The sequence below is a fragment of the Silurus meridionalis genome, chromosome 8 (genome assembly GCF_014805685.1).
Source record: "Silurus meridionalis isolate SWU-2019-XX chromosome 8, ASM1480568v1, whole genome shotgun sequence".
Classification (NCBI taxonomy): domain Eukaryota; kingdom Metazoa; phylum Chordata; class Actinopteri; order Siluriformes; family Siluridae; genus Silurus; species Silurus meridionalis.
Window position 1 is genome coordinate 27,889,311 of NC_060891.1, and position 24,100 is coordinate 27,913,410.

The 24,100-nt window shown below is 37.8% G+C and overlaps 1 protein-coding gene across 2 annotated transcripts in view; it reads left to right on the forward strand.

Moving 5' to 3' along the window:
* The first annotated feature begins 470 nt into the window (after positions 1-470).
* Positions 471-24,100, forward strand: part of plb1 (phospholipase B1) — a 45,177-nt gene continuing 21,547 nt past the window's right edge. Inside the window, exons 1-24 of one of the 2 annotated variants that reach the window (XM_046856700.1) lie at positions 471-743; positions 2,714-2,779; positions 2,989-3,052; positions 5,430-5,464; positions 6,231-6,282; positions 6,396-6,447; positions 6,695-6,751; positions 7,958-8,026; positions 8,950-9,002; positions 9,088-9,172; positions 9,329-9,436; positions 10,364-10,408; positions 10,648-10,713; positions 13,314-13,397; positions 13,564-13,621; positions 13,919-13,977; positions 15,701-15,768; positions 15,896-15,939; positions 18,973-19,081; positions 19,474-19,525; positions 20,115-20,195; positions 20,286-20,351; positions 21,016-21,116; positions 21,845-21,926. In XM_046856700.1, the coding sequence (XP_046712656.1) occupies positions 674-743; positions 2,714-2,779; positions 2,989-3,052; positions 5,430-5,464; positions 6,231-6,282; positions 6,396-6,447; positions 6,695-6,751; positions 7,958-8,026; positions 8,950-9,002; positions 9,088-9,172; positions 9,329-9,436; positions 10,364-10,408; positions 10,648-10,713; positions 13,314-13,397; positions 13,564-13,621; positions 13,919-13,977; positions 15,701-15,768; positions 15,896-15,939; positions 18,973-19,081; positions 19,474-19,525; positions 20,115-20,195; positions 20,286-20,351; positions 21,016-21,116; positions 21,845-21,926 (1,626 nt within the window). In that variant the 5' untranslated portion in view covers positions 471-673. Of the gene's footprint in view, positions 753-2,713; positions 2,780-2,988; positions 3,053-5,429; positions 5,465-6,230; positions 6,283-6,395; positions 6,448-6,694; positions 6,752-7,957; positions 8,027-8,949; positions 9,003-9,087; positions 9,173-9,328; positions 9,437-10,363; positions 10,409-10,647; positions 10,714-13,313; positions 13,398-13,563; positions 13,622-13,918; positions 13,978-15,700; positions 15,769-15,895; positions 15,940-18,972; positions 19,082-19,473; positions 19,526-20,114; positions 20,196-20,285; positions 20,352-21,015; positions 21,117-21,844; positions 21,927-24,100 lie in introns of both variants that reach the window. The other variant, XM_046856699.1, reaches the window with a different exon arrangement.

The following is a 24,100-nucleotide window of genomic DNA, read 5'->3' on the forward strand; positions in this document are numbered from 1 at the left end:
CTAGTGAGAGCGCTCCCCTTTAAGAGCGTTCCCCGGTGCTTTGCCCCCAAACAAGCTACACATAGAGTGAAAGACTGCTTGCTTACTTTTTTTTAATTTTACCTCCTTACCAGCAATTACTTGCCTGAAGGAAAAACACAGACACACAGAGTGCTTCCTGTACAAACAGAAGCTAGCGCCGTCTCCATGGCTTGTTATAGCTTCCTGGTCATGATATCACCACGCCTATGACGTTGTGCTTTTCCATTGGAAGAATTACACACGTGGTTTAGAGCGTGGTCACGCAGAGGTGTTCCCAAAGCGTTGTTGACACAGTTTGAGTTCCCAAAGGAAAACTCGGACATACACTTACAATGAGCTTCTAAAATAAATCCACCAGTTCCGATTTCTAGGTCAGGATGACCTTGAAAGCTTTTTTCTGAAATGATTCTCACCTTGAACTTTTGGAAGCATAAAAGCAGTGCTATAAAGTGTCATTACAGGTTTATCAAAACCTTTCAAAGTGTAATAGCTTTCTGTTGCATCTTACACACACTTAAACACACACTTACACACGTACGCATTCTGGAGGTGGTTCCAAAAGTTCCAGGGGTTTATAATGAGGCAGGAGTGTCAGTGTGAGCATCAGAGGTGAGAGTGTGGAAAGAAACCATCACTCCATCATCACACCATCATGGGAACTCCAGGTTTGCTTACCGCTTCTCAGCTCTTCATCCTGATGCTTCTGTCCTCTGCTCACTCAGGTCACTCAGGTATTTCATCAAATCACATGTTCATCTCGCACTTTTTTAATTTAGTATCTTCACCAAATAGAGATAAAAGTGATAGTAATAATACTGAGTATGAAATTGGCTCCAGAGATGATGAAAGGCTCAGAATTTTATCATGATCTTAAATTCCAGCATTGATAAACTGCTGCTGGGCCCCTGAGCGAGGCCCTTAACCTTTAACTGTTTATATATAGATATAAAACTATAATTTACATTTTACATAATTGATGTGTAAATAATGCAGTCTCTCTCTTGATACGAAATTTAATTGAGCAAAAAGTAAATGACTTTTTCCTTTCATATCAGTATAATTATATCAAATTCAATTTCCCTTTGTCACAAACACACCATGCAACATGCAGCAAAGAAAAATCATTCAAATTAAAATAGAATCTAGGAGAAGAATCATTTTGAATAAATCCACAAGTAGAGTAGAAATAAATAAATGAAAAATAGGATTAGGATACGATTGCAAATTTGGAAATAGAATTATCTACACTTTATTTAATACTATGTAACAGAACTGCAGAGGCAGTGGGGGATGTCAGATTGAACATCTGTATTATTATTATTATTATTATTATTATTATTATTATTATTATTATTATTAATAATAATAATAATAATGATTAAAAATGACTGTTTAAATTTAAATCTTAATTATACTAAATTTTAATTAAAGTATAATTTAAATATTGCTTAATGTTATTTAACTTTTATTTATTTTCTCCAAAAAAAAATTCATTCAGTAGAATTAAATATTAATCATAGACTTTGCTTTCTCAAATGTGACCCATAATGTTCTCAAGTATGGATGAAAAGCATGGAAAACTTTTTTTTTTTTACTCTGCATGCTCTATGTCTTTAGGCTACAGTAGTAAAGTCTGATTCTTCAGCTTGTAGTAGTAAAGTTCTGTATTCATGCTCAGTTTGATTCAGTGGATTACAGTAGTTAAGTATGCATGCTTAGATGGATCTTTTATGTTTATGCTATTAAAGTATGCATGTTCAGTTCAATTCTGCAGGTTATAGTAGTAAAGTATGCATGCTCAGATTGTGTCTTTAGGTTATAGTAGTAAAGTATGCATGCTCAGATTGAGTTTTTGGGTTATAGTAGTAAAGTATGCATGCTCGGATTGTGTCTTTAGGTTATAGTAGTAAAGTATGCATGCTCAGATTGAGTTTTTGGATTATAGTAGTAAAGTATGCATGCTCAGATTGTGTCTTTAGGTTATAGTAGTAAAGTATGCATGCTCAGATTGAGTTTTTAGGTTATAGTAGTAAAGTATGCATGCTCAGATTGTGTCTTTAGGTTATAGTAGTAAAGTATGCATGCTCAGATTGAGTTTTTAGGTTATAGTAGTAAAGTATGCATGCTCAGATTGAGTTTTTGGATTATAGTAGTAAAGTATGCATGCTCAGATTGTGTCTTTAGGTTATAGTAGTAAAGTATGCATGCTCAGATTGTGTCTTTAGGTTATAGTAGTAAAGTATGCATGCTCAGATTGTGTCTTTAGGTTATAGTAGTAAAGTATGCATGCTCAGATTGTGTCTTTAGGTTATAGTAGTAAAGTATGCATGCTCAGATTGTGTCTTTAGGTTATAGTAGTAAAGTATGCATGCTCAGATTGTGTCTTTAGGTTATAGTAGTAAAGTATGCATGCTCAGATTGAGTTTTTGGGTTACAGTAGTAAAGTATGCATGCTCAGATTGTGTCTTTAGGTTATAGTAGTAAGGTATGCATGCTCAGATTGAGTTTTTGGGTTATAGTAGTAAAGTATGCATGCTCAGATTGTGTCTTTAGGTTACAGTAGTAATAGATGCATTACTACTAATAAATGAAATGTAGTCAGATTTATTTAAAGAAAATTGTCTTTATTAAATTAATTCATATAATAATATTACAATTTTCATTCATGGACCATTGTATGATTTATTTGCAGACTCTAGTACTGAGTTGGCTTGGATTTGTCCCCAGTCGCACGCTTCTCCCTCTCTTCCGTCCTCTGGTGAGTTGACAACATATAAACATTTTTATTTTACATTTATATTACTCAGAGACTTCACCCATAAAGATTATTTAACATATATTCTAATCCTCTCAGCCTGATAGTGGAGTGGGTCAACACCACCAATAAAGTGATTCAGCAGTAAACCTGTGTGTGTGTGTGTGTGTGTGTGTGTGTGTGTGTGTGTGTGTGTGTGTGTGTGTAAACAGTTCACTCGCTGAGGCCTGCAGATGTGAGTGCTCTCTCAGTACTCGGACTGTCCACTGCACACAGGTACTACATGACTGGATTTATTTCATAAAGGGATAAAGATCAAGTTCATTAAGAAATATGGATATAGATTTTGTGGATTTTAGAATACAATAAATGAAAAGAAACGAAATGCTTTGAAAAACAAAAGGAAAATCACCCTTCAGATGGGTTGTTAATTTTAATTAAATATAATTTTACTTTTTTATTTAATTTATAAGCACTAATTAATTAATTAATGTTTATTGAATGATGTTAAATATGAATTAAATCCTTTTTTTTTTGCTTTGCATAATCAGTTTTATACTTTGAATGAACATAGTAAAAGGTACATCAATTTCTTTCATCTTTACAGGTGATCATTTGTTCTAAAAAAAAAAAAAAAAAAAAAGAATATTAAAGGATATAAAATCCGAACTGGAAACACTAGTCAGGGCCTAAACCAGGGAAATACTGTACCACTCATGGAAAAGTAAAGTCACATGACCTTTTCCATTGCTCCACAAATCAACAGATCAGCATTTTGTTTTACTGGAGAGTTTGAACCCGATTCCAGTGGTTTCAGAAATCTGCTTTAGTTGCTCTTTATGATGCAGGGCAGTTATTTTCCCCACCACAGGACACTGTTTCCAACATGGTGGTGTATAAAATGAAGCTCCACAATGAATGAGTAAAAAAAGAATCATTACCGTTAATCCCCACAATAATGATCAGATTATCAGGTCTGATAGCTTCGCTTAATTTAAACCATAACAAGACCTTAATTGGACAGGCGGTACACAAAATCTGATATTATCAGCTAAAAAGGGATTTACAGTCGAAACACATAAATAATGTAACATCTGTAAATGTAGCATAAAGCTTTAGATACAAAATACACAAGTTTGAAATAAAGTACAAAGCTAGCATAACGCCAGAGAAATATGCTAATTGGGCGTCAGCTGGCTGCCAAGGTGTTTCAGAAAGTCTGTTCCTGCTCTCTTTAGATGAGCAAAATACTGAAATCTGTCTCTTCATGCACATTTATTGCCTCTGTAATGATAAAAAAATATTCAAACGCATGTCTCGGGTCAAAGCACATCAATGCAGTGAGGAGCAAGGAGAAGAAAAGGGAGAGGGAGAAGAGATATGTGAGAAGACCTTGGAGTGCTCAGAGATTCACCGTACCAAGACTCGAGGAATAAGAAGATTGAGTTTGTTTAACATTCGAGTCAAAGGCAAAAAAAGCTAAATATTTCTTCAATTCAGACTTTGATCCTCTTTAAGGGAGTGAAGTTCATTCCAGTCGTTCCAGTCATTTCTAATGTAGTGGGATGACCTTCAACAAAATAGATTTCTCGTTGAATATTTAATTAGCAGAGCACAGAGATCATTTTAATACGGAGTACAGACTCGGCACAAATAAGACACTCCCATAAAGTACTCGCTGTTCACGTCTGCTGCCGGGTTCTTTACCACCCTGCAAGATATTTTGCACTAATGTTCCAAATTCTCAGACATGAATTCTTTTATGGGAAGCAATTCTTCACACTGTCACAACAGTCACACAACAGTCGAGAAAGAGATCGAATTCATTCAGCAGATCCCTGAATCCGGTTTATCTTCCATCTGCTAGTGTGGGAAAACGCAAAGGAGGAAAATGGAAACACAATAATATCACTATGTAATAATATTCTTATGTTCCTCATTTAAGGTCTAGAATAAAAGTGTCTGGCAGGAAAGGACATAAACGAGATCCTTTTGTTTCTTTTCCACAGTAATTGTGAAAAAAAACTGTACACATTGATTGAGGGGAGAAAAAGGAAACAATCAGCAACTCTGATAAATTAAAACCAAATAATCAGTAACAGAGTTGATTAGCGGAGGTGGACTCGGTGCCAAATCAGTGAAAAGAACAACACTGCTTCACTGCCGATAGACAAACTAACATACCCAAAGTATCACAAGCGGCTGGACTTCCAACCTGCCAAAGATGTTCTTCACAAGTTAAAGATTTCTTTCTTTCTGGTGATTTAGTTCATCCCAGAGCAGTTCAGTAGGATTCAGGTGCGGTGACTGGGCAGGCCGTGATAGATATCACTCCAGACGACTCTCTAGATAACACTTACAGAACTCAGACGTTCGCTTCGGCTGTTCTGCTGTTGTACGGTGAAGTCGGTTCCAATGAGACGCAGCTCAGATGTGAAGATGAAGTATGGTACAGGATTAATTTCACCATGTAACCTACATGTATGTAATGTGAATTTATCTAAATAGAAATGTGTGAAGTAGAAAAGGAAATCGCTACTGTACATGTACTAATACTGTTTAATTATCTGTGTATATTGTACTATTGTGTACTGTGAATGTGTTGTTTATTTCATGTGAAGGTTTGTGATGTTGTGTGTATAATGTGCTGCAGGTCTGCTGAAGTTAAGATTGTGAGCAGGCTGTCTGGTAAGGTCTTTCTTTCAATTCAAATGATAACATACTGAATATAAGGAGGAAAAAAGACTCAGAGTCATGCTGTCATGGAAAAATAATCAAGTTACCGAGTTACTCTCACCACCCTGAAGTCCATTATTTCTTCCAATTACAGCAGGTTCTCAAATCTATTTACATGTATGGCATTTGGCAGACCCCCTTATCCAGATCCACTCATAGTTATCTCAGTTTTACAGCTGAGCAGTTGAGCATTGAGGGGCCTTGCTCGAGGGCCCAGAAGTTGCAGCTTGGTGGTACTGGGGTTTGAACCTATCACTTTCCAATCAGATGTCCAACATCTTATCTACTTAGCTACAATTTCCCCAATATCCTATGGATAATATGCTTTAGCTGCTTTAGCTAGCTGCTACCATAGTAACATACAGGTCTGGTTCCAAACATCAGTGACAGCTTTAACTTCTCAGTGCTGGCCATGGTATAAGGTGATAATCTATGGCTAGGTGTAAGACCTTCTCCACTTCACCTCAGGACGTTCATCACCTCCTCTTCATGCACTAACACCCTGTAAAACCTCACACCTACACCTGGATTAAGATCTTACCTTCACCACAGCAATCTGCTATTGAATAATATATATGTATGTGTTATGCAACGTCCATAGAAACAAACACTTTCTGGCCAATCGGAATCCAGATCTCAACAGTATCTTTTTTTTTAATGAGGCTCACAAGCAACAGTGTTTCTGAATCTCACATCTTCCTCTGATTGTCTCCCACAGAGATTCTGTCCAGCTTTAATCCTAAAATGACTACACTGATACCAGAGCAAAGGTGTGCACACACACACACACACACTCACACACACACACACACACACACACACACCATCCCTGGTAATAAATTTGCTGGTGCTCTGAATGTGATCCTGTGTGTCGGATTTGTAGGAGTTTGATCGAGGAAGCCGAGGATGTGGTTCAGTCGCTCGACAATAATCAGGTATGACTTTTTTTTGCTGGAAAGTCACACACAGTCGTCACGTACTCAGTACAGGAACTGATAACACCTCCAGTTTATCCAATACTTCCAATCACTAAAATTATTTGGAAGGTAGAAAATAATTAGAGCACCAACAAGTCTCATGTTAGATAATACAGGGCTAATGAAGGACAATTTTATCCTACTTTCCCTTTCGGTATGTAAATAATGTATATAAGTACATCTGACTCTCCGTGTCTCTTCTCAGTGGAAGCTGTTGCTGGTGTTCGTGTCGGTGAATGAGATCTGCATCTGCTCAGACCAGGTCACACATATTACATCTTCATCCAGAAATAAACTCATATCACAATTACAGCCTTTATTGTACAGTGTAAATTGGTTTATATATATATATATATATATATATATATATATATATATATATACACTGTGTATCCACACTACATGATGTAATAAACTAAGTTATTAGCTTTTTTAAATTAAATTAAAGCTAAATTGTTACAGCGGTGGACAGTAATGAAATAAATGTAATTAATTTCTGTACTTCAGTTGTTTTATTGTGTATCTGTACTTTACTGAAGTGTTTCCATTTGGGGAGACTTTTACTGAAACTTCACTACATTTTAAAGTGAAATATTTTAAACTAAATTTTCCAAAATCAGTCGTTCCCTTTCATTTATGAGTTAAAAACTCAAACACGCAGCGAGTCACCAATCAGGGTGGGTTTTACACGTGTTCTGATCGGCGCTTGGTGCATCTACTGATCACCAACATACAGTTCAGCATCAGTTCAACATCAAGCAGAACATTTAGAGAGGAACAAATGATGAAAGAAGAACAAGAACAAGGTTTTAAAGTGCATTCTCTGCCCCCAGCCATGTAAGATTTCTTCTTATACTTTTACTTTAGAAATGAGTTTATTAGAGGGACAGCACATGTAGGACGTTTTGGAGACAAGGTGAGGGAGGTGAGATTGAGATGGTTTGGACATGTGCAGAGGAGGGACATGGGGTATATCAGTAGGAGAATGCTGAGGATGGAGCCACCAGGAAGGAGGAAAAGAGGAAGACCAAGGAGGAGGTTTATGGATGTGGTGAGGGAAGACATGCAGGTAGTTGGTGTGAAAGAGGCAGATGTAGAGGACAGGGGGGGTATGGAGACGTATGATCTGCAGTGACGCCCCCTAATGGGAGAACCCGAAAGAAGAAGAAAGGAGACGTCTTTTTATACTTTTACTCAACTTAATATTTTACAGAGTGGATCTACTTTAACTACATGGTTTGTGCACTTCATTCACCACTAATTAAGACAATTCGATTTCGTATCCTGGAAATGAAAGAACTTGTGTAATATTTTTGGTCTTGTACATATTTGTTTTGACCCGTTTAACATCTTTTAGCTCCATTTTGTGATTCTTAGGAAAAGGTCTGAATCTGAATTCATGTTTTTATTGAGTAATTTGTGTGCGATTTATAGTTTATGCTTAAAAAGGTTTGTTCTTCTTTTTCAGGCCGCATTATCAACAGTTGAGTCAGTGGTGCACAAGGTGGAGGAAGTGCTGAATAAACTGCACGAAAAGGTAATGAGGAGAACATGAACATTTATATTATTGACATGATGTAGTTGGAATTATTTAAAGACTAAACAAATAAAAAAAAAAAATTGTAGACACGCGTTTGTTGCCTAAAATTTAGTACAGTTGGTTTTGTACTGACGCAATAAACACTAACACAAATAACATGGACTGGAACATGTCTGGTTCTTCCCCAAACAATTGTAAAGGACATCTTTGGATGCGGAGGCATGAAATTTTTTCTTGAATAAAACTAGGAGACCTAAAACCTGTTCCAGCATGACACAAAGTGCTCAAAGGCAGCTCCATGAAGATCTGCTTTACATGTGATTGGAGTGGAAGATCTCCTGCTATAGAGATCCTCTGAGATGAAAAATTGTAGCGGAACGAATATCCACAAGCAGACTCTGAAATCTAGTAGAACATCTTCCCAGAAGAGTGAAGGGTTAACTGTGCAGTGAAATTAGTTAAATTCAAACAGCGGTAAACCAAAATACAAACAAATTGAATTAAAAAAAATAATAATAAAATATATTACAAAAATATGGAAAATAGTAATGAATATTTATATATCCATAATTGTATGAAGTCTTAAACGCCTGGAACAATAAATGTAATTATTATCAAAGGAAAAGGAGTAAGAGTGTATCTATGGAAACTGAGAGTTTTGGAATAAATTCATGAGTTTGAAACAGATCAGTGAAAGGTTTTAAGTGTGCTCAAGGTTTTTAATAAAAAAAAAAGTCCTCACTCGCAAATTTAAGTTTGTTATGAATCCATATAACTTTAGATGACAATCAAGTCTCAGGTGGTCAATTTTTACATGGAAACGATGAATAATTGTGAACATTTATCTCCTCGTTCTTTTTGGCCGAAGTAGCTTTTTATGGCAGTTTGGGGGAAAATGTAACACAATGTTGTGTGTTTAGTTGGATCACGCTCTGGTTCATGTTGCGGTTTGGGGCGGCCGAGACGGTGGCAGGTACGTCTTCATCTCCTGACAGAACAGAAATGAGATTTTGTACCTTTTTGAATGAACATCTGTGTGTGTGTGTGTGTGTGTGTAGAATATGTGATTGTGAAGCGGACATCAGTGCAGACACACAAACATGGCGTGAACTGGAGAGAGCCACCATGATGACTAACATTCAGGTATTTCATGGACAATTTCATCAGTGTTCTATGGATTTCTCAGGGCCGTTACAAATGTGAGTGTGTGTGTGTGTGTGTGTGTGTGTGTGTGTGTGTGTGTGTGTGTGTGTGTGTGTGTGTGTGTGTGTATGTGGGTGTGGGTGTGGGTGTGTGTAGGACAGTCTAGGAGCTTTACTGCAGAGGCATCAGCAATGGAGCGAGGAAGAGAACTTCACCGTTGTGCTTCAATCCAGTCCAACATACTTTGATTGGTCAGATGATTTGGTGAGGCGATTTTACAAAATCATCACAAACCCAGTCATGACTCGTTACACTCACTGAACAATATATATATATATATAAACAAATAAACAAATTTAACAAACCAGCAGTACAATATAATTATACAAATTTACAATAGCTGTGAAAAGTGTGGAACTCTGTGGAGGTGTTTATGGTGTTTAAGAAACACCTGCATGTTGCTTTTGATTCTTTGCAACAAACTCAGTAAAAAATGAGTCTGAAGATTTCCTTTGACCAAACAAATCCATAAATGTCCAGATGTTCCACATTATTGGCAGTAAAAAAAAAAAATTCTCCCTTATCATGAACAACAGCTTTACACACTTTCAGCATCCAGGCATTTCATTTCTCCAAACATTCAGCTGAAATAGTTTCTCTTTTAATACTTAAAAAGGTTAGACACAATGGACACAAAAGGAACGTGTCACAAAAAAAAACTAAATTCCAGGTGTTTGTTTTTCTATTCAATTAACAAAGCTCTTTGTTCTTAAATCAATATTTTTGGGATTTTTGTATTTATCTCGTGGCAAAACAGCAGCTTCAGGCTTCTAAACTAACATTTAAATGATTATTTTATATATATATATATATATATATATATATATATATATATATATATATATATATATATATAAAAAGTTAATTTTACAAAAATTTACATTTTATAGAAATAATAAATTATGAGAATTAAAATAGTAAAAAAATAAAAATACATAAAAAAATCCAATAATCCAGTTCCTGTGAATCCAGTGTTCCCTTATCTTTTAGAACCAATTCTTAATTTTGTTTTAGCTATTTAGCTAACAGCGATCCACGGTTTAGCACGTGGCTAAGCTACTTTCTTTGTGTTTGTAAAACGCTGAAGTCGTCTGTAGGACAGTGAACTGAAATGAGTTTTCTGTGCCGCAGGTGGACGGAAACCTGAAGACACTTATGCAGCTGTGGAGCAAATTGGTAAGTTTCTCTTAGAGATATCAGATATGACCTCGTAAAACATCTCAGTGATAAAAAATTACAGCACTGATTAGATTAGATTAGATCGGATCAAAAATCTGATCAGATTGGATAAACGAGATGTGGATAAACTCAAGGGCATCGCTGTAGATAATCTAATCTTAACAACAATTTGAGTTCAAAATGTCACTGATGTCATACAGATCCTGTTTTAACTGATCACATCGTTTAATTTTTAGTTACAGCCAATGACATCCGAGGAAGAGGAGGAGGGGCGGGGCATGGCTGTTTCCTGCCCTTCACATGTAAGTGCAGGGTGAATGACCTGGAGTTCATTGACTGGATCTTGGGGTAGTTTAGTAGTAGTTTAGTAGTAGTATAAGTTTAGTTGTAGTAGAAGTAGTAATAGTAGAAGTAGAAGTAGTAGTTTAGTAGTAGTTTAATAGCAGTCCTAGTTTAGTAGTAGTAGTTTAGTAGTATAAGTAGTTTAGTAGTAGTTTAGTAGTAGTAATAGTTTAGTAGTTTAAGTAGTTTAGTAGTAGTAGTGGTTTAGTAGTAGTAGTAGTTAAGTAGTAGTAGTAGTAGTGGTTTCAGTAGTAGTAGTAGTAGTTTAGTAGTAGTAGTGGTTTAGTAGTAGTAGTGGTTTAGTAGTAGTAGTAGTTTAGTAGTAGTAGTGGTTTAGTAGTAGTAGTTAAGTAGTAGTAGTGGTGGTTTAGTAGTAGTAGTGGTTTAGTAGTAGTAGTAGTAGTGGTTTCAGTGGTAGTAGTAGTAGTTTAGTAGTAGTAGTAGTTTAGTAGCAGTAGTGGTTTAGTAGCAGTAGTGGTTTAGCAGTGGCAGTAGTTTAGTAGTAGCAGTGGTTTAGCAGTAGTAGCAGCAGTGGTTTCAGTGGTAGCAGTAGTAGTAGCAGTAGCAGTGGTTTAGCAGCAGCAGTGGTTTAGCAGTGGCAGTAGTTTAGTAGCAGTAGTAGCAGTGGTTTAGCAGCAGTAGTAGTAGCAGCAGTAGTGGTTTAGTAGTAGCAGTGGTTTAGTAGTAGTAGTGGTAGCAGCAATAACACACTGCCTTCAGCAGTAATTACAGCATTATTATTCCTATGTTGTGTATTAAATTTGTTATAAAATGTATGTATCTTTTTCTTAAATATTTCTGAAATGTTTTAAATATTTAAGTATTTTCTGAAAAAGTACAATAGAATTGGGATTTATTTTAGTTACTAGACTTTGAAATATGCATTACATTATTATATACATATATTTAGTGCCAGAGTACCGAGGAGCAGGCCAGAATGGCCTTCACCGAAAGGTGCGAAGCCTTATTGTTTTCCTTAGAATTTATTTATTTATTTATTTATTTATTTTTACACACATTGGCCATTTGGGGTCCCTTAACATGCTCGAAAACTCTTGAAATTTGGCACACACGTCAGAGTCCTTTGTCACTAGGGCCGGACAAAGGCTGGAATACGGGCGTGGCAGGGGGGCTCTGTAGCGCCCCCTGTAATGCAAAAACAAACATTGGTGCACAGATCCGGCAATTATGTTCGCACATGCACGAGAGTTGGTAGACATATAGATCTCATCGACCCAAACAACTTTCGCCCTCTAAACTATTAGCTCCGCCCAACAGGAAGTCAGCCATTTCTGTTTGTTTTATAAGTGCATGCGGTGAACTTTTAAATACTCCCCCTAGGGAATTCATGCGATTGACATCAAACGCGGCGAACATGATGCCGAGACATTTGACTTGCTAAATTGTGAAGGGATTTTTGATATCTTGAGGGTTGCTGCCATGGCGAGGCGACAAATTTATGGTGAATTCAGAGAAACAGAAAGTGTCTAATATCTAAAGCAAAAAATGTCTTATTTGGATGACACGCGGTGTGTATGTTCGACCAAGGATCCGAATTGCATCGATTTACCTATTGTGAATCTTGGACATAGCGCCACCAACAGGCGCCAGGAAGTGTGTCAGTCTCAAAGGTGGATTTTTTGACAGCTGCATGCAGTAAACTTTTAAATACTCCTCCTAAAGGATTCATGGAATTGATACCAGACTTGGTCAACATGACTCAGAGATATTGGAGATGCTAAATTGCGAAGGGATTTTTGATATCTCAAACACTGTTGCCATGGCATTGTGTCAAACTTTACTTTTATTTCAGGCATATTTAAGGCTTTTGGCGTACTTAGATTAACTTGAAATTTGACACATACATCACATTTGTCGTCTGTGGACAAAAAGGTCAGGCAAAGGTGTGTCTCTTAAGTGGCTCACTAGCGCCCCCGTTTGTCTAAAATGTGGGGTTTCTTTTACCTACAGTCCCCAAATAGGTCAGTAACAACATAAAATAGTCCACTGATATTTACCCACTTGATGCACTTGTTTTCTGGGAGGCACCGTATAGCGATACACAAATGTGCGAGGGCCCGCCATCGCTGCTTGCAGCTATATTTTGTATTATTATATTATTATTCTTTCTAATTTCTTTATTATCCATTTATTTGTTGGTTGGTTGGTTGGTTGTTTGGATGGTTGGTTGGTTGGTTGGATGGTTGGTTGGTTGGTTAGTTGGTTGGTTGGTTGGTCGGTTTGTTTTTTTGGAGGTAGTTTTAAAATAAAATCAAGTATTGAAAAAAATACTGATATAATATAATATACAATATGGACTAAGGTTTGTGGACACCAGAGAAAAAAACAGGTGTCACAACACTTCTGTAAATATTCAAAACATATTCTCATCACATCCTTTTTTCATTATTATTCTCAATTCTAATAATAGCAAAAAATATGAAAATGATCTACAGTGCTGTAGCATTTCACTCCACATTACACATGAATTCGACTGTCTGCCTGTTTACACACACACACACACACACACACACAGAATAAATCTGCTGCTCTTTTGTAGGAGAAGCCGTATCTGTACACACAGCGTAACTCAGCCATCCAGCCTGAGAGAAAATCACACAGTGCAGAACTTCGGATTAATCCTGTGAGTCTCTCTCTCTCTCTCTAAATCCATTTTTACTATAGCTCATATATACGTGTGTGTGTGTGTGTGTGTGTGTGTGTGTGTGTGTGTGTGTGTGTGTGTGTGTGTGTGTGTGTGTGTTCTGGATGTTTATGTGATGTTTATCTGTGTGCACCTTCACAAAAAGATGGCTACCAGTTTTCCATGTACCGTTACAAGTCCATCATGCTCAGTCCCCACCTCAGGTGAAGCTCTCTCTCTCTCTCTCTCTCTCTCTCTCTCTCTCTCTCACACACACACACACATGGTGTAAATTCAACAATTGCAGTGAACTCATTAAAAATACAAGCTCCTGAAGAAAAACTACAGTTGTGAACATCTGTTTTAAACAGGGGGCGGGGCTTATTTCAGGGCCAGAAAAATGTGATAAAAGGCAAATTGCAACAAATCACATTTTTTTCCTGATTATTACAGATGTAGAAGGGATTCATCCTTATTGATGCTTTAAGATCAAAGTGTTTTTTTTCCACTTTGTGTTGTAGTGCATTTTCTCCGACCTGCAGATGTTAAAGTGGTGGCAGCTTTAGGAGATTCGCTCACGGTGAGATATCTCACACACACGGACACACACACACACACACACGGACACACACACACACACACACACACACACACACACATACACAGTTTAGGACAGTCAGATTGACTTTACTCTTTACTCAAATCTCCTGCTGGTGGCTTTAGGAAATTTTTTTATTGTGAATGTGATTCCTGACTCCGTATGATAAACTGCTACCTATAAACACAAATGGATAAGTTGATAGATAGATATAGATCATATATTATACAGTAGATATAATACATTTTCATGCCACACTTATATAATGTTATATAATATCTTGGGCAAATTGTGTGCAATAATTTCAGTGTAATAACAATAATAATAATAATTGTTATAATATCTTGTACTATTAATCTTACTGAAATATTCTCTGCGTAAAATGCGAAACAGATTTCAGAAAAGGTCAGATTACAATGATAATAAAGTATCCTGAATGATTGCAATCTAATTGATTGATACTTTTTAATATCATTTTTTTTTTATATCAAAAATTAATAGATTGATATCAATCAGTTTGATTGCAATCAATCAGGATACTTTATTATCATTGTAATCTGACCTTTTCTGAAATCTGTTTCGCATTTTACGTAGAGAATATTTCAGTAAGATTGGAAGTTCATTGATTGTACAGCATCAATACTTAAAAAGACTTAATTTTACTTTAATTGTACTGTCAGCAACTGCAACCTAACAATTTCCTTGTAGGATCAATAAACTAATTTGAATCAGAATGAAAATCAGGAGTTTTATTGACAAGTATGTTTGTACTTGTTTTGGTGACAGAAGCTTCCAGTTGCACATTTTCTTTTTTTTTTAAGTAAAATAAAAATAAAATAAATAAAAATGAATAAAAAGGTACTGAACATTTTTATAAAGAAAAATAAATAAAAAAGTATTATTGCACAGATAAGTACAGATTTAGATTCGTGAAAAGTGGTATTGCACATTTTTTATTATTATTGAACAATGAGGAGAGCATTTTAGTGTTTCTGGGGTAAAACCTTTCTTGTTCTGAGCCTTTTTTCTCACTCTGGATGTGTACAGTTCTGATTCTGATTCTGATGATGTAGCCCATATAAGGGCGTGGCCTGAAGTCTGATGGCAAAGATTGTACATTAGAAATGATTCAGATGCTAATACACATTAGTTCATGTGTAGTTTGTAATTATAATATAGATTTATTGCACTATTGGGCCATATTGGAACAGACCAGGTTGTATCTCAATCAGATCCAACATCTTCTACAACACTAAACCATAACCCTGAAAAAACACACACATAACACACACTTATGCAGCCTGAAACACACTGGATTGGTAATTTTGTGACTCCATTGTCTGATATTTTGTGCAGCAGTGAATAGCTTCCCCCCTGAATGCACAGCATGTCTGATTTAGCTGAAATGGAAACCTGTTAGAGTTTTGAACAGGAAATGAAGATCATCTTGGATTTGCATCATGCACACTGTTCAAACTGACTAACTACTGCAGATAATCTTTAAATTCTAGTTATAATAAAAAATAATTATTATTACTATTGGCTTTCTTTGGGTTTGATAGTAATTACAGTGTTATTAATTATACATCCAATCGTTTTATTTATTTATGTATTTATTTATTTATTATTTATTTTTCTTTTAACAGCACAGTGGTATTGCTAATGATTAGTGATTAGTGATGTCACGTCTTTTGTCTATAAACAGGCAGGAAACGGAGTGGGTCAGAATGGTGTTCTTGGTGTCTTGACAGAGTATCGTGGTCTGTCATGGAGGTAAGGCACAAAAACACACACACAAACACACACACACACAAACACACACACACCAAACACACTGAAAACTGTATTTATTTTGTGAAAAGATCAATAAAATATCAGTTCATTCTTTTTCTGTCTGTAGCATTGGAGGCAACGGGGATCTCTCATCTGTGACTACTTTACCGAGTACGTACATCATTTCTTTACCTCTTCTTCTAAAGCTGACTCAAACGAGCCCTGCATTGCTACATAAAACCCCTAACAGCATTTATAATGGTTCTAATGGGAATTGTATGGTTTGAATAGAAATTGTGATGGTGTAACCCTGTGGCCCTCCACTGGGAACTGTCATATTGGAAAGCAGATGCAAGTGTGACTGCAGTCATAAAGCTTACGGAGGGAGCAAAGTTGCAGAACCTGACGGGGGAAAAACATAGGGTTATAGGAATTAACTATCTCTGCGAGGACATAAGAAAGCAGGACAATGTCTGCAAGGGGATAGGGAGGAACGACGATCTCCACGAGGCTGGAAAGAAGAATCTTGGTGTAGCAAGGATCAGTTGGACATGGAGATGGAATGGCAGAACAACATCCTCCCCTGGAGTTCCTTTTCATTAGGACTTCCTCCAGATCCATTAGTGAAGGATCTGGATGTTAACACCCAAGATGTTAAGGATGTTCTGGCTGTTAAGATTCTTTAAACACACAAGCAAATGTGATTAGTGTAGCAGGACTGAGTTGTGAGAGAGAACTGTGTCCACATAGTGCCTGAAAGACTATATAGTCGAATATTTTAATGAGCATGCACAGTTATTGCTACTGAAAATTTTCGGAAACCTTTAAAACACTACGGAACATCTGGAATTCTGCATAAACAAAGAGAGGCCTGGCACAGTGTCAGTGGGGGACTGGAAGGAGGACCCAAATGCAGGACAGAACAGGAGTATGGTGAGAAAAGTTTTAATAAGTAAAACAGGCTGGAAAAAAGCACGGACTGACAAAAACAACTAAACTAAACTAAAACAGATCTGTAGAGCAAAAAACGGAATCGGAAATAACAGTCCTAAATCCGAGAGCGGGCAAAGAGAGCAAAGTAGGAAGAACCAAATCAGAATCCAAAAAACAGTCCAAAGTCCAAACTGGTACCACAGAACCCAATAGATCTTGGGATGTCGGTGTTATTTGTGTAGCGCTGTACCTATGGGCATTGTCCCAGAGCAGCTACACAGGAACGAATATAAGAACATTCTGCAAAATGATCATTACTTTACCACTAATACTGTGTTTGAGTTGAACTTTTAATATGTTGGTTTAATACATGAACGAGGTAAATAACCCCCTGAGGAGAAAAAATATATATTTTAAAAATACATGAAGTATCCAGTTGATCCCCCTGAATTCTGAAAACCCTCTATATTATTCTTGCTCCTTCCTCAACAGGATGCTTTTTTAAAAGTGTAAAGGACATGGCTGCAGGTCACTTACTGTATCACCTTCTTATACAAAGCCATGATCTCATCCTGTTTACTTGAAATAATCAAGAAACAAAGGTGAGCGATTAGTTTTGCATGTGATTCGGAACATGGAGGTGCTGTGACTCATTAGAAACATAGTTCAGGGCCATAATTCTGACACTCGTTTCTATTAGTGGCGTGTTTTGTCTAGTGGACCAATAGAAGTACCAATAGAACATTGGCAGGTTTGCCATCAGTTCGTTAATTAGTAAAAACTAACATGCAACTATAATGAAGAAAAAAACTCCCTGAGATGCAGAAGGAAGAAACCTTGAGAGGAACCAGATTTAAGAGGGAACCTCATCCTCATCTGGGTTCCACCGAATGTCCATTTATTACAGATAAACGATGTTGAGGTGCAGTGATGGAGATCAGAGCAAACTGTAGTCCTGAGTCAGTGTAGCAGACTGTTGATATTAAATACAGTCCAAATCCATCCTCAAAGCTCCTGATCTTACTCCAGAATTTCATGGATCTCCAGGCCGTAGATGTAAAACATCTCAAGCTGCACAGAGTCGCCGCCAATTAAAGAGAACATCATCCAGAGGCAGACCAGGATGAAGTGGGAGATCTGAGGAGGGGAGAGGGGCAGGAACAGTGGTCACTGGAGAGAGAGAGAGAGAGAGGGAGAGAGAGAGAGGGAGAGAAGAGGGTGACAGGAAGAGAAGGATATGGATTATTAAGTCTCCTTATTGTTGTATGAAAGTTACGGACACTGTGCAGGTGGGACCCCAGCAACACTCGCTATAGCAGCAGAACAAAAAGGGAGAACCAGAAGGAAATGAGGGATCGATGGGATAAGAGACGCCACCACACCACCATCAACAAACCTGAGTGAACGTGTGACAGTGAACTAGTTTTAATAGTTAACATCAGATACTGGGTGTGTATGAGTCCAAGCTCTAATCCGGAATGTTTTCCTGGTTGAGGGCCTTTGGGAAAAAGCTCCTCTTCATTCTTGTTGGCCTTTAGGGAGTGTAAATGTCTTCCTGACTGAACCAGAAAAAAACAGTCTATTGATGGAATGTCTGAGGTCCTTTATCATCTTCCTGGCCTTGGTCCAGCACTGCTTGCTGTAAATGGGCTTTAGTCCGGGGAGCTCAGTGTGGATGGTACACTTAGCTGGAAAGCTCACGTGTCCTGCTTGATGCTGTTCCCATAGCAGGCTGTAATGTTTTTCTTCAGGATGCTCTCAGTGGTGCAGGAGCCATTGTTTAGAAAACAAGTTATATAAATTTCAAATACACTGCAAATCTATGCATATGAGACATACATAAGAATATGGGGTGGTATAAAGAACTGATTCATTTCATTTAATTATATTGTTGTCATGTAGTAACGAGTGCAGCAGATCAAATTGCAAGTTAGAGATGTTTATTGAAAACCTTCACAAATCCAAATTCAGCAACGAAATTCGCAAAAACAGAATGAGGTCAGGTGATATTTGTAATGGTGGTGGTTCGGTGGTTAAGACGATGGACTCTGGATCAGAATGTCATGAGTTCAAACCCTACCACCTTTAAGCTGCCACTGCTGGACCCCTGAGCAGGACCCTTAACCCCTAAACATCTCCGTTGGAAATTGCTCTGTATGCCATCATTTAGTTTTGTTTAAAGAAATACAAATTGATTATTATTTAGTTTTGGTCTGGTGGTATTTTAGATTTAATGCTTCACTGTAGTGAGTTTTCATTGTTATTATCCAGACATCCTGAGAAAGTTTAACCCTTCACTCACTGGCTTCTCCACCGGGACGGGTAAAGCCTCCACAGCCCAGGCGTTCCTCAACCAGGCTGTAGCTGGAGCTGAGAGCAAGTCAGTACCTCCACCTACCAAAAACAAATCAATCACATGCTTTTACATCAGTCACATGATCATTTTGAACTTTTTAATTCAGTGCTTTCAGCCTGTCAGTACACGTTATTTTAGATGGCAGTGTGCATTTTTGTTCTGCTTTAAACAAATTAATTTAGCAACAATTTATTCATTTTATTCAAATTTTATGTACAACATCTGCGAAAAAGTTCCTGCTTTTACATACGATATACAGTATTTTATATCAGAATACTTTATTAATACCGTAGGAGATCTATTATAGAAGCTACACCAGTCTTTATTTTTATCTCTTGGCTTTACTTTGACGGTTACAGAACCCTGACACTGGAGACTCCTTCCATAAATGTTTAACTTATAACTTCCTGTTTCAGAGACTTGCCCTCGCAGGCACGCGCCCTCATCGCAAGAATGAAAAGCGACTCGGTAAGACCACACCAATCACACACACCGTATCTGTCTGATTTTTATACTTTATTGTTTAGTTCAGTTTTGTAATAATGAAATTCTTTTTCTTGGCATATTCAGTTTGATTTAAGCTTCTTTCATTATTGATTGAAAGATTGAATGAAACAATTTTTTTGTAAGCTTTTGTCAGTTTTATTGGGGTTTGCTAGTTTGTTAATATCTTGTTGGCTCTTATTATGATTATGATTATGATAATGTCGAAGTATTTCATGTGCATTTTTTTATAGTTTATTATAGTTATAGTTATTAATGTATTCACTCTAACCGTTTTTGTTGCTGGCCTTCTGTTTTACAGCTATACCTTGTGCCTTCAGACATTCATGAATAATGTATTTGTCCCTATAAAGTGGCAGCATCCATAATCTCTCTCTCTTGCTCTCTCTCTCTCGCTCTCTCTCTCTCTCGCTCTCTCTCTCTCTTGCTCTCTCTCTCTCTCTCTCTCTCTCTCTCTCTCTCTCTCTCTCTCTCTCTCTCTCTCTCTCTCTCTCTCTCTCTCTCTCTCTCTCTCTCTCTCTATCTCTCGCTCTCTCCCTCATTCTCTGTCCAGCGAATTGATTTCCAAAACGACTGGAAGGTCATCACATTGTTAATCGGAGGGAATGATCTGTGTGAACAGTGCACAGACCCGGTATGCCTGACTTTCATTCATATGTAATTCTTTAAGCTCGGATTTTATTTGTTGTTAGATCATATACATCATGTTTTTATCTTCTTCTAGGACTTTTACTCTGCTGAGAACTTTGCCAAGAACATCGGTGTCGCTTTGGACATCTTACAGGAGGAGGTAAAACAGAGTATTTAAGAAAATAATAAAGATGCAGGGCTAAACAGATGTTTCCTTTTCAGAATAGTAATAGACAGTGAAGGGGGCGTGGCCTTTATATCTGTCAGTCCCAATAAAGGAGGCATGGCCTTTATATCTGTCAGTCCCAATAAAGGAGGCGTGGCCTTTTATCTGTCAGTCCCAATAAAGGAGGTGTGGCCCTTATATCTGTCAGTTCTAATAAAGGAGACGTGGCCTTTATATCTGTCAGTCCCAATAAAGGAGGCGTGGCCTTTATATCTGTCAGTCCCAATAAAGGAGGCGTGGCCTTTTATCTGTCAGTCCCAATAAAGGAGGTGTGGCCCTTATATCTGTCAGTTCTAATAAAGGAGACGTGGCCTTTATATCTGTCAGTCCCAATAAAGGAGGTGTGGCCTTTATATCTGTCAGTCCCAATAAAGGAGGTGTGGCCTTTATATCTGTCAGTCCCAATAAAGGAGGTGTGGCCTTTATATCTGTCAGTCCCAATAAAGGAGGTGTGGCCTTTATATCTGTCAGTCCCAATAAAGGAGGTGTGGCCTTTATATCTGTCAGTCCCAATAAAGGAGGTGTGGCCTGTGTGTGTGTGTGTGTGTGTGTGTGTGTGTGTGTGTGTGTGTGTGTGTGTTCTTATCTTGTCTTGCAGGTTCCCCGTGTTCTAGTGAATCTGGTAGAACTTTTTGACATCGTTTCTCTGCGCCAGCTGCACCAGGACTCCAAACTCGGCTGCCCCACCTGGCTGGTCAGGTGAGTCACAGCATCTTCAGGTCATTACAGATTATTACACAACTTCCTAAACAATTCTTCATGAACATTGTGATCTTATTATTAAAATTCCATTCTAATAAAAAAACTTAAATAATAAAAAACTGAATATTAATGATGGAATAGGGAAGGTGGTAGTTTAGGGGTTACAATGTTAGACTTCTGATCAGATGGTCTTGAGTTTAAATCCCAGCTCCACTAAGCAGCCACTGCTGGGCCCTTGAGAAAGGCCCTTACACCTCACTTGCACAGATTTATAAATGAGATCATTGTAAGTCACTCTTGATAAAGGCATCTGCCAAATAATATAAATGTAAACAAATAAATTGGGATTTTTATTATTATTATTAATATTTATTATTAGTAGTATTATTGAAGATAATCATAATAATAATAAAACCATAGAAAATTAGTATATTATATATACATATAAAAAATATATTTTATGTATAAATCATATTTTATTACATATTTTTTGTAGGATTGTTTATTTAATTTGTTTTGTAAACTATAAAAAATATGTAAGTGATTATGATGATTTTTTTACCTACTGAATTATATTGGTTACAATTTGGTTTTTAACGTTTAACGGCTTTACGTTTGTAATGTTGAATTGTTCGTGTGTGTATGGTTGTGTGTGTGTGTGTGTGTGTGTGTGTGTGTGTGTGTGTGTGTGTGTGTGTGTCTGTGTGTGTGTTTGTGTGTTGAAGGAGTATATGTCCCTGTGTAGTGAACCCTGCAGAAGGATCATCAGAACTTCAGGCTTTGATAGAAATGAATAAAGCGTATAAGGTGTGTAGTCAGCAACGCATTTTATAATTCAAATGTGTGTAAATTTGTCTGAGAAGAAGGATTTACTCTCATATTCACCCCCATATTCACCTTCATATTCATCTTCATATTCACCCTCATATTCACCCTCTTATTCACCTTCATATTCACCCTCATATTCACCCTCATATTCACCCCCATGTTCACCCTCATATTCACCCTCATATTCACCTTCATATTCACCTTCATATTCACCCTCATATTCACCTCATATTCACCCCATGTTCACCCTCATATTCACCCTCATATTCACCCTCATATTCACCTTCATATTCACCCTCATATTCACCTTCATATTCACCCTCATATTCACCCCCATATTCACCTTCATATTCACCTTCATATTCACCCTCATATTCACCCTCATATTCACCTTCATATTCACCCTCATATTCACCCTCATATTCACCCCATATTCACCCTCATATTCACCCTCATATTCACCTTCATATTCACCTTCATATTCACCCTCATATTCACCCTCATATTCACCTTCATATTCACCTTCATATTCACCCTCATATTCACCCTCATATTCACCCTCATATTCACCTTCATATTCACCCTCATATTCACCCTCATATTCACCCCCATGTTCACCCTCATATTCACCCTCATATTCACCTTCATATTCACCTTCATATTCACCCTCATATTCACCCTCATATTCACCCCCATGTTCACCCTCATATTCACCCTCATATTCACCTTCATATTCACCTTCATATTCACCTTCATATTCACCCTCATATTCACCCCCATATTCACCTTCATATTCACCTTCATATTCACCCTCATATTCACCCTCATATTCACCTTCATATTCACCCTCATATTCACCCTCATATTCACCCTCATATTCACCTTCATATTCACCTTCATATTCACCCTCATATTCAACCCAGCCATTAGGGAGGCACAAGCCAGTGCATTCTTAGTGCCGGTCCCAAGCCCGGGTAAATGGGGAGGGTTGCGTTAGGAAGGGCATCCAGCGTAAAACACGTGCCAAATCAAATATGCGGATCACAAATGAGAATTTCATACCGGATCGGTCGAGGCCCGGGTTAACAACGACCGCCACAGGTATCGTTGGCCGACAGGGTACCGGTGGAAATTGGGCTACTGTTGGCCGAAGGAGGAGAAGGAGAGGAGGAAGACGTCTACAGAGACGGCAGGGAAAGGAGCAGTGTAGGAGAGTGGAGGTTCGGGTTGGTACTTTAAATGTTGGTACTATGACGGGTAAAGGGAGAGAGGTAGCTGATATGATGGAGAGGAGAAAGGTAGATATGTTGTGTGTTCAGGAGACCAAGTGGAAAGGGAGTAAGGCCAGGAACATTGGAGGTGGGTTTAAACTGTTTTATCATGGTGTGGATGGAAAGAGAAATGGTGTAGGGGTGATTCTGAAGGAAGAGTACAGTAAGAGTGTAGTGGAGGTGAAGAGAGTTTCTGATAGGGTGATGATCGTGAAGGTGGAAGTTGAAGGATGATGATAAATGTCATCAGTGCCTATGCTCCACAAGTTGGCTGTGAGATGGAGGAGAAGGAAAGATTCTGGAGTGAATTAGATGAAGTGGTAGATGGTGTACCTAGGAAAGAACGGTTAGTGATTGGGGCGGACTTTAATGGGCATGTGGGTGAAGGGAACAGAGGTGATGAGGAGGTGATGGGTAGGTATGGTTTTAAGGAGAGGAATGTGGAAGGGCAGATGGTGGTAGATTTTGCTAAAAGGATGGAAATGGCAGTGGTGAACACTTATTTTAAAAGAAGGAGGATCATAGGGTGACGTATAAGAGTGGAGGAAGGTGCACACAGGTGGACTATGTGCTATGCAGGAGATGCAACCTGAAGGAGATTGGCGACTGTAAGGTGTTGGCAGGGGACAGTGTAGCTAGACAGCATAGGATGGTGGTCTGTAGGATGGTTTTGGAGGCGAGGATGAAGAGGAGGAGAGTGAGGACTGAAAGAAGAATAAGATGGTGGAAACTGAAGGAGGAAGAGTGTAGTGTGAGGTTCAGGGAAGAGGTCAGAGAGGCTCAGTGGTGTTAAGGAGGTGTTGGATGATTGGGCAACTACTGCAGGAGTGATGAGGGAGGCAGCTAGAAAAGTACTTGGTGTGACATCTGGAAATAGAAAGG